Genomic DNA, 14,083 nt, shown 5'->3' with positions numbered 1-14,083 from the left:
ATCTATATATCTTATAAAAGCTTGTGAAGGTAGTAGGTAAAAAAAGCAGAAAAATATGAATAAATATACATTTATGAAATACAAATAAAATGGAATAATACTTGTTGGTGTAGATTTCATGAGAATTCATTAATTATAGTACATAACATGCAGTACATTTCATCATTTGGTTATATTATTTTTACGCGCAGTGATTTCGCGCTGGCTGTGGCGCTGTTACGTTGCACCGTGCACCAACTCTCGCGCAAGTTCATAGTGCGTAGGAATACCAGGTATACTGATATTTGAGAGCATGTTGGTTTTAAGTGTTTTGTGTCCTGTATAGTTGAATGAATTTACAGTTAATGTACTTCAGTCGTTGGATAAAAGAAAGAAACAAATTGTCTCATAATGGAGTTTGAGTCTGACATCATTATTATTTTATGCAGTCTATGATTTTCCTAAAAGCAATGGTGGTCTAGATTTCAATCCTGTCTGTTTCGATCACTAAGGTTCGACCAATCAACAAATGGGACATGTTGATATCGGTCCTGTTAGTTTCTATAGATCTATGAATTACATGTAGCTAGTTACTTTCTATAGAGCTATAAATAAACTAAAGTTTCCGTAAGAAATAGAGGAAATCATACTCGATCCATGTAAATTTAGTCATATTAAACCCGTAAGCCATTATGGCCCTTCAGGCCTTTGATTATTTTTTTTTAGTTAACAGGTTCACAAATCGTTTCTCCGAAATTCATGTATAATCGATTCCCTACTGGCGGTCGATAATAATACATAACTGCACTAATTTAATTAACACTATAAATCTATAAACAAGATTATGATCGAAGATATTTTACGATATATAGATTTCCGTCATGCGTTCCGATCCAGAGCTGGTTATGTTGATCGACAGCTGTGGCATAAATTACCGCTTGTACATCAGTATCTACTTTGAACACGCGCTCTAGACTTGGGTTGATGACGAAGATCTTTGAGACAGAAGCCACAATGACATTTCCGAGGTTGTCAACAGAGGCACTAGCTGCATAAGTGTTTTTCAAATGCACTCTATTGATAGCCTCAAGGGAAATTTTACCGTTATCTAATGGAAGCATAGCAAATTTGAAAGTACACATGGCAAAGATTCTTCCATGATGAGAAATGAGATGGTTCATGTGCCTGTATTCTGTTGTTTCAAAGACTTCCTCAACTTCACCATCCATGTCAAGTCTTAGGACGAAAAACTGCGTTAGTTCACCCTTACTACCTATGACATATTTTTTCATCTTGATAACAAATTCCACAAAGTGAATCGGCGTATGAAGAAAGATCTGCAAACACCCTTCCTGTTCCTTCTCGAGGAATCAATTGGACTGTGGAATTTGCAGTGAAACCCTGTGTTACGAGGAGGTCGCCATTTGGTGTACAGCAATTAAATACGGGAGAGTACTCCAAATCAAACGATCTAAGTTCGTCTCCAGATGCACTGAACAATTTTACATGATTTTGATAGTTTACCCACACCTGGTTGTCATGCGTGACACTTATTCCATTTATGCGTTTACTCATTCCAAAAGGAATATGAGTTTTTACATCCACTTTTTTCAAAAACATATTCCCAAAATCGTCATGCAGATTTCGCCGAGTTTTCTTATTGTCTAAACGATCTGTCTTTGGTGTACTATTATTTTCTCTTGAGGACTGACAACCTCTACTCTTACGTGTCCGTGTGGATCTGGGTTGTGCTACTGTTTTCTTCTCAATCCCTCCCTGATCCTGTCCTAATCGAATGTCTTTCTTTTGGCTATGTCGTCTTGTATTCCTTTGACTCTCTTGCTTTCCTTTTGAGGGTGTGCTCTTGTTGTTTTTCTCTGCTGTTCGCCGCAGTGAAAGTTTTGTTTCATTTTGTGTTGAGAGCGTTTTCGTTTTCTGGTTGTTATCACTCTTGTCTAAGAGTTTTGATTTCTTTGTCTTCTGCTTCCTTTCCATGACTGTATTTGCCTTTTGGTTGTTGTTAGCAAGTTTCTGTTTGGAATGTTTATTGCCCTTTGTGGCTTTTGGTTGAATCGTTTTTGGCAGGTTCCATTTTGGTTTTCTTACTGCTGTTTTGTTGATTGGTGTTTTTGGTTTTGTAGCCGTTTTCTGCTCACCAATAAGTACCTGAGTAGTTCGTTGCCGCTTTGTGATGGCATTTGTCGAATCGCAATCTAAAAAAGCAATTTCAGCATACTATGTTTTGTTTGATGTCTTAGAAAGAGGATTCACTTTTGGAATTAACCGGCCAAGGATAATGATATAAATCATTAAATGCAATTTGTTGTTTTTGTAACGTATTGGTTGCAGATATTTTTAATTCTGATGAAATATGCCACTATAAGACTTATTATCATGAAAACTGACATTCAATATATACACACTTTATTCAATACATGTACTTCCTTTGAAAATGTCCGTCATAAAATTTTATTCAATGTACGTGCAGGATTGACATTTTGTTGATTTCTATATTTAGTTAATTTAGCTACAAAATCAATTGACAGAACCCACTGTCAACGAATTAACGTATTCTAGAAACTATGAATTTTACTAAATACATTGAGTTGATGCACATGAACATATATGAAAGCACATAATAATTCACCCCATTCTTTATTTCGTTTCCTTTTCCGGAGATTATATAGGATCTCAGATTGCGACTTCCGGGCCCTGGAAGCTGTTCTTTGACCATCATCCTCTGAGTTGTCTGTCAATGTGTGAACCACATCATTTCAAGGGAAAAAATGAGAACAACTTTTATTAGAGAACAATAATAGATAATGAGATTTATATTAACATATTATAGGTATTTTGCAGCAATTTAAAATGTAATGCTATGAACTGAAAAACGTTAGAAAGATTCCATTCATCAAAAAATTAATTTTGACAGGGGGGGGGGGCAGATGAATGCTGGTATGGATTTCAAATGCAACTTAAATCACAGATTTGCATGGTGTTTATTGATTTAACAGGAAATGTAGTGTTTTCATTGCACAAATAAATGTATACGGGTAATATGATACACATTTTTAATCTAAGTTTTTAGTCTAAGATACAGTGTTCGACTACCCATAAGATTTGATTCTCGGATATCATAATGTTCATAAAAAATGCATTGAGGTAGTACCTCTCAAAAGCTCCATTTTTACTCTCAATCTGAAGAAGAAATATTGAAGATACAAGCACCCAGCGGGAAAATATTCTCTTGGAGTCAATTGGTAAATCTGAATAAAACAAAACTAAATTCAATGAGCACATTTTTTTTAAACATCTCAAGAATATGACAACTAAATCATACGGATATTGTTGCACTGCTAAAAGTATTATTTGATTTCAGCTATGGAAGATTCAGGTTTTGCCACCCCCCTCTCTTTTTTAGACAATAACCCGCTGAAGTAATCTTTAAGTTTATTGATATATGGATAGACAAGTCACATTTAACCGAATAAGCAATAGAGCGGATTGATAGGTGTTTATTGATTGGTGAGGATATGGAACAGAAATGGTTTTCATCTTCCCCAGTTTAAACATTATGGGAAAAGAAGATATAATCTTGGGGAATATCACACACACTGTACGATATTGATTGATTTCAACAATCGGTAAAGATTTCATCAGAGCATTTGGTGCCCTATAGATCCGCGCATGTATCTTAATCGCCAAGTTAATCTATATTTTAAAACTTGTGTAGAATAATCGATGAACAAAGTATCAGTCGATGTACTATGTATCTAACAATTCTATATATCTTACCTTTCAAGTTAGTGCATGTTTGACTTCAGGTATGCATTTATAACATCTTTGTTTCGGGTTCCGACAAGGCTTGAAACAAACAGTTGTGTAGATTTCCTCTAAATAGTACAGCCTTTAATAAAATCTCTGTTGTTTGACGATATTCTGCAACCAATTAAAATGCGCTTAAAGAGAGTATTTACATAGTTGACATTTAAAGGTAAAATCCAATGGCGGTTATTCTTTCTGTCGAAGTGTTTCTACAGTCTATACGTGTTAGTACTTGTCTATAACAAAGAGAACCTACCGGGAAGCAGGTAAAGAAAAAGAAATTATTATGATATGCTCTTAATGATATAAATATATACTAGCATATAATAGCTCTTTTATCTTCAGCTTCACTGTTTATTTTATTATTTTCAATTCAATTTTTACATGGTCCCATAAAAGTGTGTGTGGGGGGGGGGGGGGGCAATTCCATGTTAATTCCATTTTAAGAAAAATCTTTTCTGCGCCAAAAAGGGTGGGGGGGGGGGGGGGTGATGCTACGTGCCTGTTCAGGAAAACATGCTCTTTTTACGAAGAGATAATGATATTAGAACCATTTTAACAAGACCTTGGACTTTCAGTAGGATGTAACGATCTATTTCTTGCGTCAAAACAAGTTAAAATGACGCAGGTTTCAAGTGAAATATACACCGATTGCGTAGTCTTTGCTCAAAAGCCAGACAAATCGTGTTGATTTCAAAGAGCCATGCCTGAGAGGCCTACAATGAAATAGACAGGCCTACGTCACATTGCAGTTTGACTCAACTACCCAAAGTCCAAGCTCTTGTTAAAATGGTTCTAAAATAATTATGAATTAGCAAAAACGTTTAATGTATAGCTTTTTGTGTTCACTTGAACCTTTAATTAAACAGCGAGATTTTAAGGTGGTGTGGGGCACCTCCATGTTGTGACGTATTGTTTATCGAAATAAACAATAAAATGATGTGTAATTATATAAGTAGTTTCTTTCCCACTTATGCCACCAAACCAGCATAGCGCACTGGGTTAGGGCGTTTACTACGAATCTGTACGTCATGAATTCGAATCCCACTGAGGATTTTACATTATTTACTTCTCTAAATATTTTCAAAAGCTGTTTTTTTTTTTGTTTGTTTGTTTTTTTGCTTAAATGACGTAAAATTTGAAAATTCTAAACCGGTGAAAGTATTTTAGTTATAATGTACTTTAATCATCATTAATATCAACAGATGTCCCATACCACCTTAAAATGTTTTAAATATATTTGCACTGACTTCGACCTATATATGTACGTGTATGTGTAAACTCTGAAAATTTAAATATTTTGATTTCGGATCAGAAATCAAAGCAGAAATGAACCGACGTCAAACGTATACCAGCGTGAAAGCAACTACAGCAAGTGAAAGGGTTCAGGGTAAAGCGCTACACAACAAAGGGTCATACAGTCTCCGGAAAAGGCGTCGGCAAGGTATTGAAAGAAAGGATGGAAGCAAGCAATTTTATTTTCACAATAATTCGAAATAAAAATTGTGAATGTTTAGTGCATTTTTTAAAAGAAACGTTTACTTATCATTTTGCTACTACTTTTGTCCTTTTGTAAGTACATAGTTGGTCAGTACTTGGCAAGTACAATTGTAACTGACATTAACAGACTTTGATCCACTTGCATTCTGGTTTATTCTTGATAAAATTCAACACCGTATGAATAGTTAACATTCACCAAACTTGTCCTTGTTGGGGAGACTGAAATATTATGTAATGAACATGTTGCATAACATAATTAGTAAAATATGAACTTTGTTTGATTTTTCTTCTTTCAAAATTTGAATGCAGTATGTTATTACACTTGTCTATGCTTTCACCTTCTAGATGATTGTCCTTCGTCGTCATATAAACGAAAAAGGCGAAATGACATCAATTCGGAAATCAAATCAAGAGCAGAAGTCAAGAATAAGGATAAAAGAGATATTATTATGATTAGTTCTAAAGAAGACAGGAGAATGATGTCATCCAAGTCATCAAAACGAGTCTCGAGAAAGCGTAAAAGCAAGATATCCATAACGAACGACAATGCAATTGTTGAAGGAGGAGACAAATGTCAAATGCAAACTAAACCACACTCAAGAAAAGAAACTGGCGAAATTTGGACAACACAGAACAACTCGCGCTCGGCAGCAAATTTTGCTGAATCATTTTTGAAGAAAGTGGATGTAAAACGACACATCCCACCACCAGAAAGCGACGATCCGCTCCCCTACCTAAAAACAATTGGAGGAATATCGGTATGTGATGACAATCTGATATGGGTCAATTATACTTTGCATCGCCAAGTGAAACTTTTTACACCTTCAGGTGAAGTTCTCAAAACTGTACGTTTGGACGATAGATGCCAGTTCACCTGTTACCTGCCATCTGGGGATCTGTTGTTGACTCAGGGAACCATGTATGGCTCGCAACCCATTATAACATTGGTGCAGAGAACAGGGGATGTAAGAACGTTTGCCAATCTGTGTTCGTTCGCCAAAAATTTGTTTGGAATATTGTACCAAGATGATAGGATATACGTCATAGGACACAGAACACCTAAGAAAGACTTCATAATTACACTTAACATGGACGGCGTAGTTCAGACGATTATAGACACAAAACCAGACAAGATTAACATAAATCATATCATTTCTTACCCTGGTCGGATAGTTGCTGTTTCCACTGATGGATTTGCTATATTTCCGTTAGAAACTGCTTCCGTTTCGTCGAAAGAAATTAACAAGGTTCATGTCAATCATACGTATTCCAAGACCGCATGCTTTGATAATTTTGGAAATCTTATAATTGGTCTAAGGTCTGAAATCTTTGTGACTGATCCAAGTTTGGAGCGTTCTCATGAAATACAAACCGGATTTCCTGTTCTTGTCACATCAACAGCTGTTGACAAACAAAATCAGCTGTGGATTGGCATAGGAACGGGAGATTTGTACATTACTGAATACCTAAATAAATGACAATATTGTACATACATAGTGTTGCATAAATAAAAATGACCAGGAAACACATTTGTAGGTATTCAAACAATATATATATTTAAATTGATAATAAATATATATTTACTCTCCATTTCGTTCAATTGCATAATTGGAATTTATGAATAAGTTCTGTGTATGAGCCGAGAGCGCCATTAATCACAAGCTATAATTTATTCTATTGTAAATGTTGAAAGGTCCGTAAAAGGGGTAACACCCACAATACCGGTAATATATTTCATTGTGTTTTAAATGGCAAGAGACAGTTAAGGAAGACAAAATAAGATTCAACAAAAATAATATACTTTATAGTATGTAATGCAATGGTTTATTGTGTACAATTTTTTGTCAAATGAAAGAAATTCAAATGTATTTTTACATATATAGATATAAATAAAGAAGCACATGATTGAAATATATAAATTAAGATTCTAAAAAAGTATCATTTTTTGCTCACCGAGACGAAGTCGGGGGGAGCTTATGCTATACCCCCGGCGTCGGCGTCCGGACCTGGTTAAAGTTTTTGTTGCAGGTCTTGTATATATGTTATTACTGATTTATCTTCAACAAACTTGCATAAATGATGCATCTGGACCTAGTTATGGACTTGAAAGACTTGGATGCTGAATCTGGGCCATGATTTTCAGATGCTGGAGGTTAAGTTAAGTTAAATCCTTCTCCGTGCCATGCAGGCACATAAGGCCGGTGCTTATCCCCGGTTTCAATGGTGCTAAGCAGATGAGAGTCATAGACTCCTCCTGGATGGGACACCAGTCCATCGCAGGTTAACCCCCAGCGTAAGCCGGTACCCATTTTCAGCTGGGTGGACTGAGACAATGTAGATAATGTGCCTTGTCTAAGTGCACAACACACATCAAGTGACCACAGCGGGGTTTGAACCAGCGACCTTTCGGTTACTGGCCTAACGCCCATGACCACTGAGCCATGTGCTGGAGGAGGCTAAGGTTTTTGGAGCAGGTTAAAGTTTTTGGTGCAGGTGCCCTTTGATAGCAATATCTAAGTTACTACTGGTCCTAACTTCACCAAACTTATAAGGATGATGCGGCATATAATACTGATGCACCAGACAGGCTTGAATGCTGAATCAGAGCCATGTGTTTCGGATGGTGGAGGAGATTAAGGTTTTTGGAGCTGGTTGAAGTTTTTGGAGCAGGTGGCCTCTGAAATGATTATATCCTAATTATTACTGGTCCTAACTTTACCAAACTTGCATGGATACTGATGCACCTGACAGGCATTAATGCTGAATCTGAGCCATAGGTTTCGAATGCTGAATGAGGTTTAGTTTTTTTGGAACAGGCCACAGGTTTTATAGATAATAGTACTATTTCAAACTTGCATGGTTGATTTCACTATAAAATAAATGAATCGCAGAGGTAGCTTCAGATGTAGAGCCTGATCTCCATTATTAAAGATGCTTAAAAATTTCTTACCTCACTCAAACCTTCTTCATAGATGTGTTTGTTGTTAAAATGATATAACATGATTCCTATGATATATTATTGTATGATATGATACACTATTGTTTTATATGATACAATATTATATCATATATATTATATTGTAAAAATTTATATGATACTTTATGATATTGTATAAAATTTTTGTACATTATGATATTATATCATGATGATTTATAATATTTTATATTAATATGATATGATATTGTATAATATGATATTGTGTTATAGATTATTTTATCACATGATATTGTTTCATATGATATTGCAATATAAATTTAAAAATATATGTATATATTGTATTATATGATACGATATTATACAAATATTGACTGAGGTTGAGGGCAACATTGATTATATTAGCCCCCGAGGGACGAAATATTGCCCGACTTTTACAAAAGGAACATATAGTGGAAAAGTGAGACAGATCAAAAGTGAGCTCGTCTAAGTTTAATGGCCCCGGGGCTATGGAGGGTAATTGTACAGCTGCAATTAGCATCTGTAGGAAAAATTAGACTGAAGGCCTGCGGAATCAACTCTAAAGTATTCATCCCTGAGTTTTATAGGTTACACGATTAGAATTACACATATTCATACTCAGACTTACACACTAACACGATTACATATTCGGATTTACAAGTTTACATGTCTGGATTTTTGAACACGATTACCCTCCATACCGGGGCCAGATATTATTCCTAGTCGGTCAATATCAAAAATATATTGACCGGTCAATATTTTTCGGACGAGCTTATATTACAATTATTGACTATTCGTTTATATAGAGTTATATGTGAGAATATAGTACTACTGAATATAACAAATAATTATATCACATGATAATGTATAATATGATATTGTAATATATTATTCAAACTTATATCATATGTTACAATATTGGGATGTATTATGTGATATAATATTGAATTATGTGATATAATACAATGATGTATAACACGATACAATGTCATATCATATGTTACAATATCATATTGCATCATTGTTTAGTACAGTTTTATATTGTTAGTACTATATGATAAATACTGTAAGTATCTCAGGATGCAATATCGTATTTTATATTATTGTATCGATAAACATTGTATCTTATAATACCGTATGAAATGAACATATGATTATCATACAATTTTTTAATATATGATATACGATAATTTGTCAAAACCGTATTCATGAATATCCAAGATCATAAAGTATGATTTTCATATGATATGATAAAGGTGGTCTCATAAGGGTGATACCTCATAAGGGTGATGCCTGGTCTCGGTGAGCTTTGTAATCTGTCATTACCTATGTTTGGTCCTGGCCATGGTTTGTTCGGAACACGTTTTGTAGATATCAAGGTAAATTAAATCTAGATATACTATACGAGGGTCAGTCAAAAAATACGAAGACTTTTACCCTAGCTATTTACTTAACATCATATCATTACTAAAATCTGGTAGACATAATTTAACAATAGTTTCAAACAATTTGAAATCAAAAAAGTTGATATATTCATTCATTTCTAAGAATTTTTGTAGAATCTAATACTGCACAAATGGTGTCACGGCACACAGTCAAAATTTGTTATGACAGTATGCAGGGAAATGTTCGCCCCCTCCCCCCTCCCCCGTTTTTTTGTTTGCCCCTTTCACTCTCGTTGTCGGTGTGCGAATTAAAGACTGGCGAATTTCAATGTCTCAAATTATATATCTCTTTTAGCATTACTGTATCTGGACGAATTCAAGACTGGACGAAGCCGTTTGCAAGTGTAAAAGGGCGAAAATAACACGGGCAAATAAAATCCCTGTACATATTATGTCAACAATAAACCATTTAATGTCGAAAGTAATATCTCTAAATTAAGCATTTGGTACATAGAATATCATGACAATACTTAATTTGGGATTTCAGTATTATTTGTGTTTTGTTGAACAAAAATCAGTTACTAAAGACAGATAGTCCCCCTTTAAATGAACTAAAAACGTTGACGTCGCCGGACGTCACAGCGCAACGAGAAGTACAAACTGTATGGATTTACCTTTAAGAAAAAGCCGATAAAAACTATACAATGTACTAGCGGAAAAAAGAAACTGTGCATTATAAAATTTAGTATCATTTTTCTCTATCTATTGTTTGTATTTATAAAATTTAAACAACCGGGTGCACGGACTTTTTCATGGTTAGTGAGCATCTGTTGTTTATTGAAGAATTTGTACGCACGAGTGTTACGGTCCAATACTGTTTGGAATAAGAACTGTTAAGGATTTGTTTAAACTTTTTTTTGTTAAGGAAATCACTTTAGTTTCAACAAAATTTACCCCTATGTCATGCTACGACTCAACGAAAACCAACGTAACCGTGCTGTTGGGATGCTGCAAGCTGGAATGGCACAAAATACTGTAGCAAGACACTTTGGAGTTCATCGGAACACCATCCAGTCATTATGGAGACGTTTTTAACAATCTGGCAACACTCAGGATCGACCGCGCTCTGGGCGACCTCGTGTGACGTCACGTCAACAGGACAACCACATTAGACTTGTGCATCTAAGAAATCGTTTCCAGACAGCAAGTTTGACTGCCCGTAGCATTCCAGGGCTTCGACCAATTAGTCCAAGAGCTGTGCGTAATCGTCTGCGCGAGCAAAACATCAGACCAAGACGTCCAGCGGTGCGCCCAGTACTGCTTTAACGTCATCGTATCGCCTGCAGACTAGCGTGGTGCACACGACATCTGCGATTCAGAATACAGGACTGTGCCAATATTCTGTTCACTGATGAATCCAGATTTCATTTAGATAGCAGTGACGGCCGTTGTAGGGTGTATCGTCTCGTTGGAGAGCGTTACCAGGACGCTTGTGTTGTGCAACGTCGACAATTTGGTGGAGGTAGCGTTATGGTGTGGGGTGGAATATCAGAGCGTGGAAGGACCCCTCTACAAATTGTCAATGGAAATCTCACCGGCGTGCACTATCGAGATGAAATTATTCAGCGTCATGTGATACCCTTCATACAGAGACATCAAAATCACATCACTCTGCAGCAAGACAACGCAAGGCCACACGTTGATACCCTTCATACAAAGACATCAAAATCACATCACTCTGTAGCAAGACAACGCAAGGCCACACGTTGCACGTGTAGTCAGGGACTTGTTTGTTCAACAGAATGTCGATGTCTTGCCTTGGCCAGCCGTTTCCCCCGATTTGTCGCCGATCGAGCACGTCTGGGATGAAATGGAAAGACGTTTACGCCGTTTACCAAATCAGCCAGTGACATTGGCTGATTTAGGCCAGGCTTTAACCAACATCTGTAACAACATCTCTCAAGTATTTCTGAACACTTTAGTGGCATCAATGAGGCGTCGCTGTCAAGCATGCGTGAACGCAAATGGTGGTCACACGTATTTCAAATAACAGTGACTTTCGAGTGTGCTGAAATTGACGTTATTCGACATTGATATTAATGTGTTGTGAGATGTTGTTACGAATACAAGTGTTAACTGTATTACAAAAAATAAAATTTGTTCATTGTAATTTTTAAATGTTTTTTCATATATTAAATAATGCACAGTTTCTTTTTTCTGCTAGTATATGAACATGATCAATTTGTGTTTAATGGTCATTTTGTGGGGTGGTGGTAATTGTATTTTGGACATCAAACATTCCGAGAGAGAGAGAGGAGAGAGAGAGAGAGAGAGAGAGAGAGAGAGAGAGAGAGAGAGAGAGAGAGTAGAATATCTGTAAATATTTGGTAAAATGAATAAGTAACGTCATCTGACGTTCAGGGTTTTCTTTACTGTAAACTGATGACTTTTATGAAAATATATGATAGACACTAGACAGCCATTTTTTGGATTGACCCTCGAATGTAAAATGTACTTTGTGTATCATACGTGGTTTGAATCGTTCAAAATATATCAACACTCAAGTGATATTTATCGATCAGTTTCTATTTCTTGGGTACTTAACGTTTTCAGTGAAGACACATAGAAATCTCCTAAAATAACTGTTTGTATCGTTCATTTAGATTGTCAGAAAAGTCCTTAATAAGAAATAAGGAATCGTTCTTTGAGTATTATGAGGTGATAATTTTTGTCGGAGCGTGGTCAAATCCAATAAAGCCCAAAATTTACATCTGTAAAAATCCCAATGGCGGATACCGAGGTGGTTACAAGGATTGGAGCCCCCCTCCTCCCTCTCTCTCTCTCTCTCTTTGAAAAGGCCAAAAACAACAGACAAAAAGAAATTAACATTGGCCAAAATATACAATAGACACCTAGCTGTGATGGTCAGCTGATTAATTAATTTAAACTAGTTCTCCAGCACTCACAAAGCCATAAATCAATAAAAACTCGAAGTATTGCACATATACTGCAGCGTAAAAATTATGAATAATGAAAAGAAGACATGTTGTATTTAATTTATATTCGAATTTTTGTACTTTCTTGCATCATTTGTCAAACCATACAATTTTTAAATTAATTTATTATAGTGATACGTATCATTATATGTATACTAGTTACTTAGTAATCATAAGCTGCGCTCGCCCGCCCAAAGGTTGCACCGTAAAACATATTGATATCCATGAACAATCCATGAACTGTGATGACATCACCAGACCACGCACATTTGCCATTCAAAGGAGTATAGAAACAGCCAGACTGAAATCTACAGTACGCCCCGTCTATCGATTGGTCGAAATTTACAGCGGCTGAAGCTGACAAGAAAATGACAGGACTGAAATTGACAAGCCCTGTTTATTAATTGGTCGAAATATATAGTGACCTAAAAAAATCTGACTGCACGAAATAATCATGATGATGTCAGACTCAAAGTCTGACAGGAGACGATTTCGCTGTTTCTTTTAGCTAACATACTTATGCACATTAACAGTAATTTAGTGAATTTTACTTACTTTTCATAATCAATTTATTAATTAGCTAAAAGAAAGATGTTAATATAAACAATAAAATGCTTTATTTGGGGATTCATTCGAGATATGAAGGTAGCGAAGGGGGCTAATATATCGCATAGCCCCCTAACTCCGTCACTACCCTAACTCCGTCACTTTCGGGAAACTCCTCGCCGTTTGAAATCAAGTACGATTATGACGTCATTTTTTACATGTCAAAAATCTTTAATCAAATGTCAACAATTTGCAACGGTTAAATTTAAGAATGTGTCAAAAAATAACAGAATTAAACCTTGTTCATTTTATGCACCAATAATTGTGTGAAATCAGCTAAAACTTTTTCACGGGTGCACTAAATTATCGATATTTCTGACATGCGGGCCCATTCGATCATTTACGTTGGTCAGCCATTTTTAGAGATGTCAAGATGAAACATATCACATGTAATACATTTTTGATTACGGTAATACACATTTTTTTCAATCCGCAATAGCCTTTATGCACTTTTCTTGATGATAACGTCAAATCGCTCATGCCGTAACTTTTGCCTTATACAGGGTATAGATATATCCGGTATATCGTTATTTAGAATATGATACATTTCTAAAAATGAAATAAATAAATAATATAATAAGTAATATATTAATTACTGATATAAGATATTTGAAATAAGTAAGGACATAAATCGAACGGCATCCATACATTCTGAAAAGGCCATTGTGATTGTTGTTACATGGACCCATATTTTATTCTGGCGATCATTTCATTTCGGTGAAATTAAATACAATTAAATTGTATGCACCATTTTTACTTATTATAACTTGGACTAGATACAAATGGAATTTTAACTAAATTGTTAATGTGTCTTCATTCCCTGCCATATCATAGAG

The 14,083-nt window shown here is 35.6% G+C and overlaps 1 protein-coding gene and 1 pseudogene across 1 annotated transcript; one reads left to right on the top strand and one right to left on the bottom strand.

The window, feature by feature from the left end:
* Nucleotides 1-3,913, bottom strand: LOC128160375 (uncharacterized; annotated as a pseudogene).
* A 32-nt stretch (nucleotides 3,914-3,945) lies between these two features.
* LOC128160385 (uncharacterized) lies at nucleotides 3,946-6,892 on the top strand. The gene is made up of 3 exons (XM_052823699.1): nucleotides 3,946-4,070; nucleotides 5,120-5,248; nucleotides 5,650-6,892. Exons 2-3 carry the CDS (start codon nucleotides 5,134-5,136, stop codon nucleotides 6,780-6,782), a joined length of 1,248 nt encoding a protein of 415 aa, XP_052679659.1. The 5' UTR covers nucleotides 3,946-4,070; nucleotides 5,120-5,133; the 3' UTR covers nucleotides 6,783-6,892.
* Nucleotides 6,893-14,083: the final 7,191 nt, after the last annotated feature.

Source organism: Crassostrea angulata, chromosome 1 (assembly GCF_025612915.1).
Source record: "Crassostrea angulata isolate pt1a10 chromosome 1, ASM2561291v2, whole genome shotgun sequence".
Taxonomy (NCBI): domain Eukaryota; kingdom Metazoa; phylum Mollusca; class Bivalvia; order Ostreida; family Ostreidae; genus Magallana; species Magallana angulata.
This window is presented reverse-complemented; position numbering and strand designations above follow the sequence as displayed.

Excerpts from the sequence above, each read along its gene's own strand:
- LOC128160385 (XM_052823699.1), top strand. The coding sequence starts at position 5,134 with ATGAACCGACGTCAAACGTATACCAGCGTGAAAGCAACTACAGCAAGT. Across the intron at positions 5,249-5,649 it reads CCGGAAAAGGCGTCGGCAAG|ATGATTGTCCTTCGTCGTCA; the intron begins GTATTGAAAGAA and ends TTCACCTTCTAG.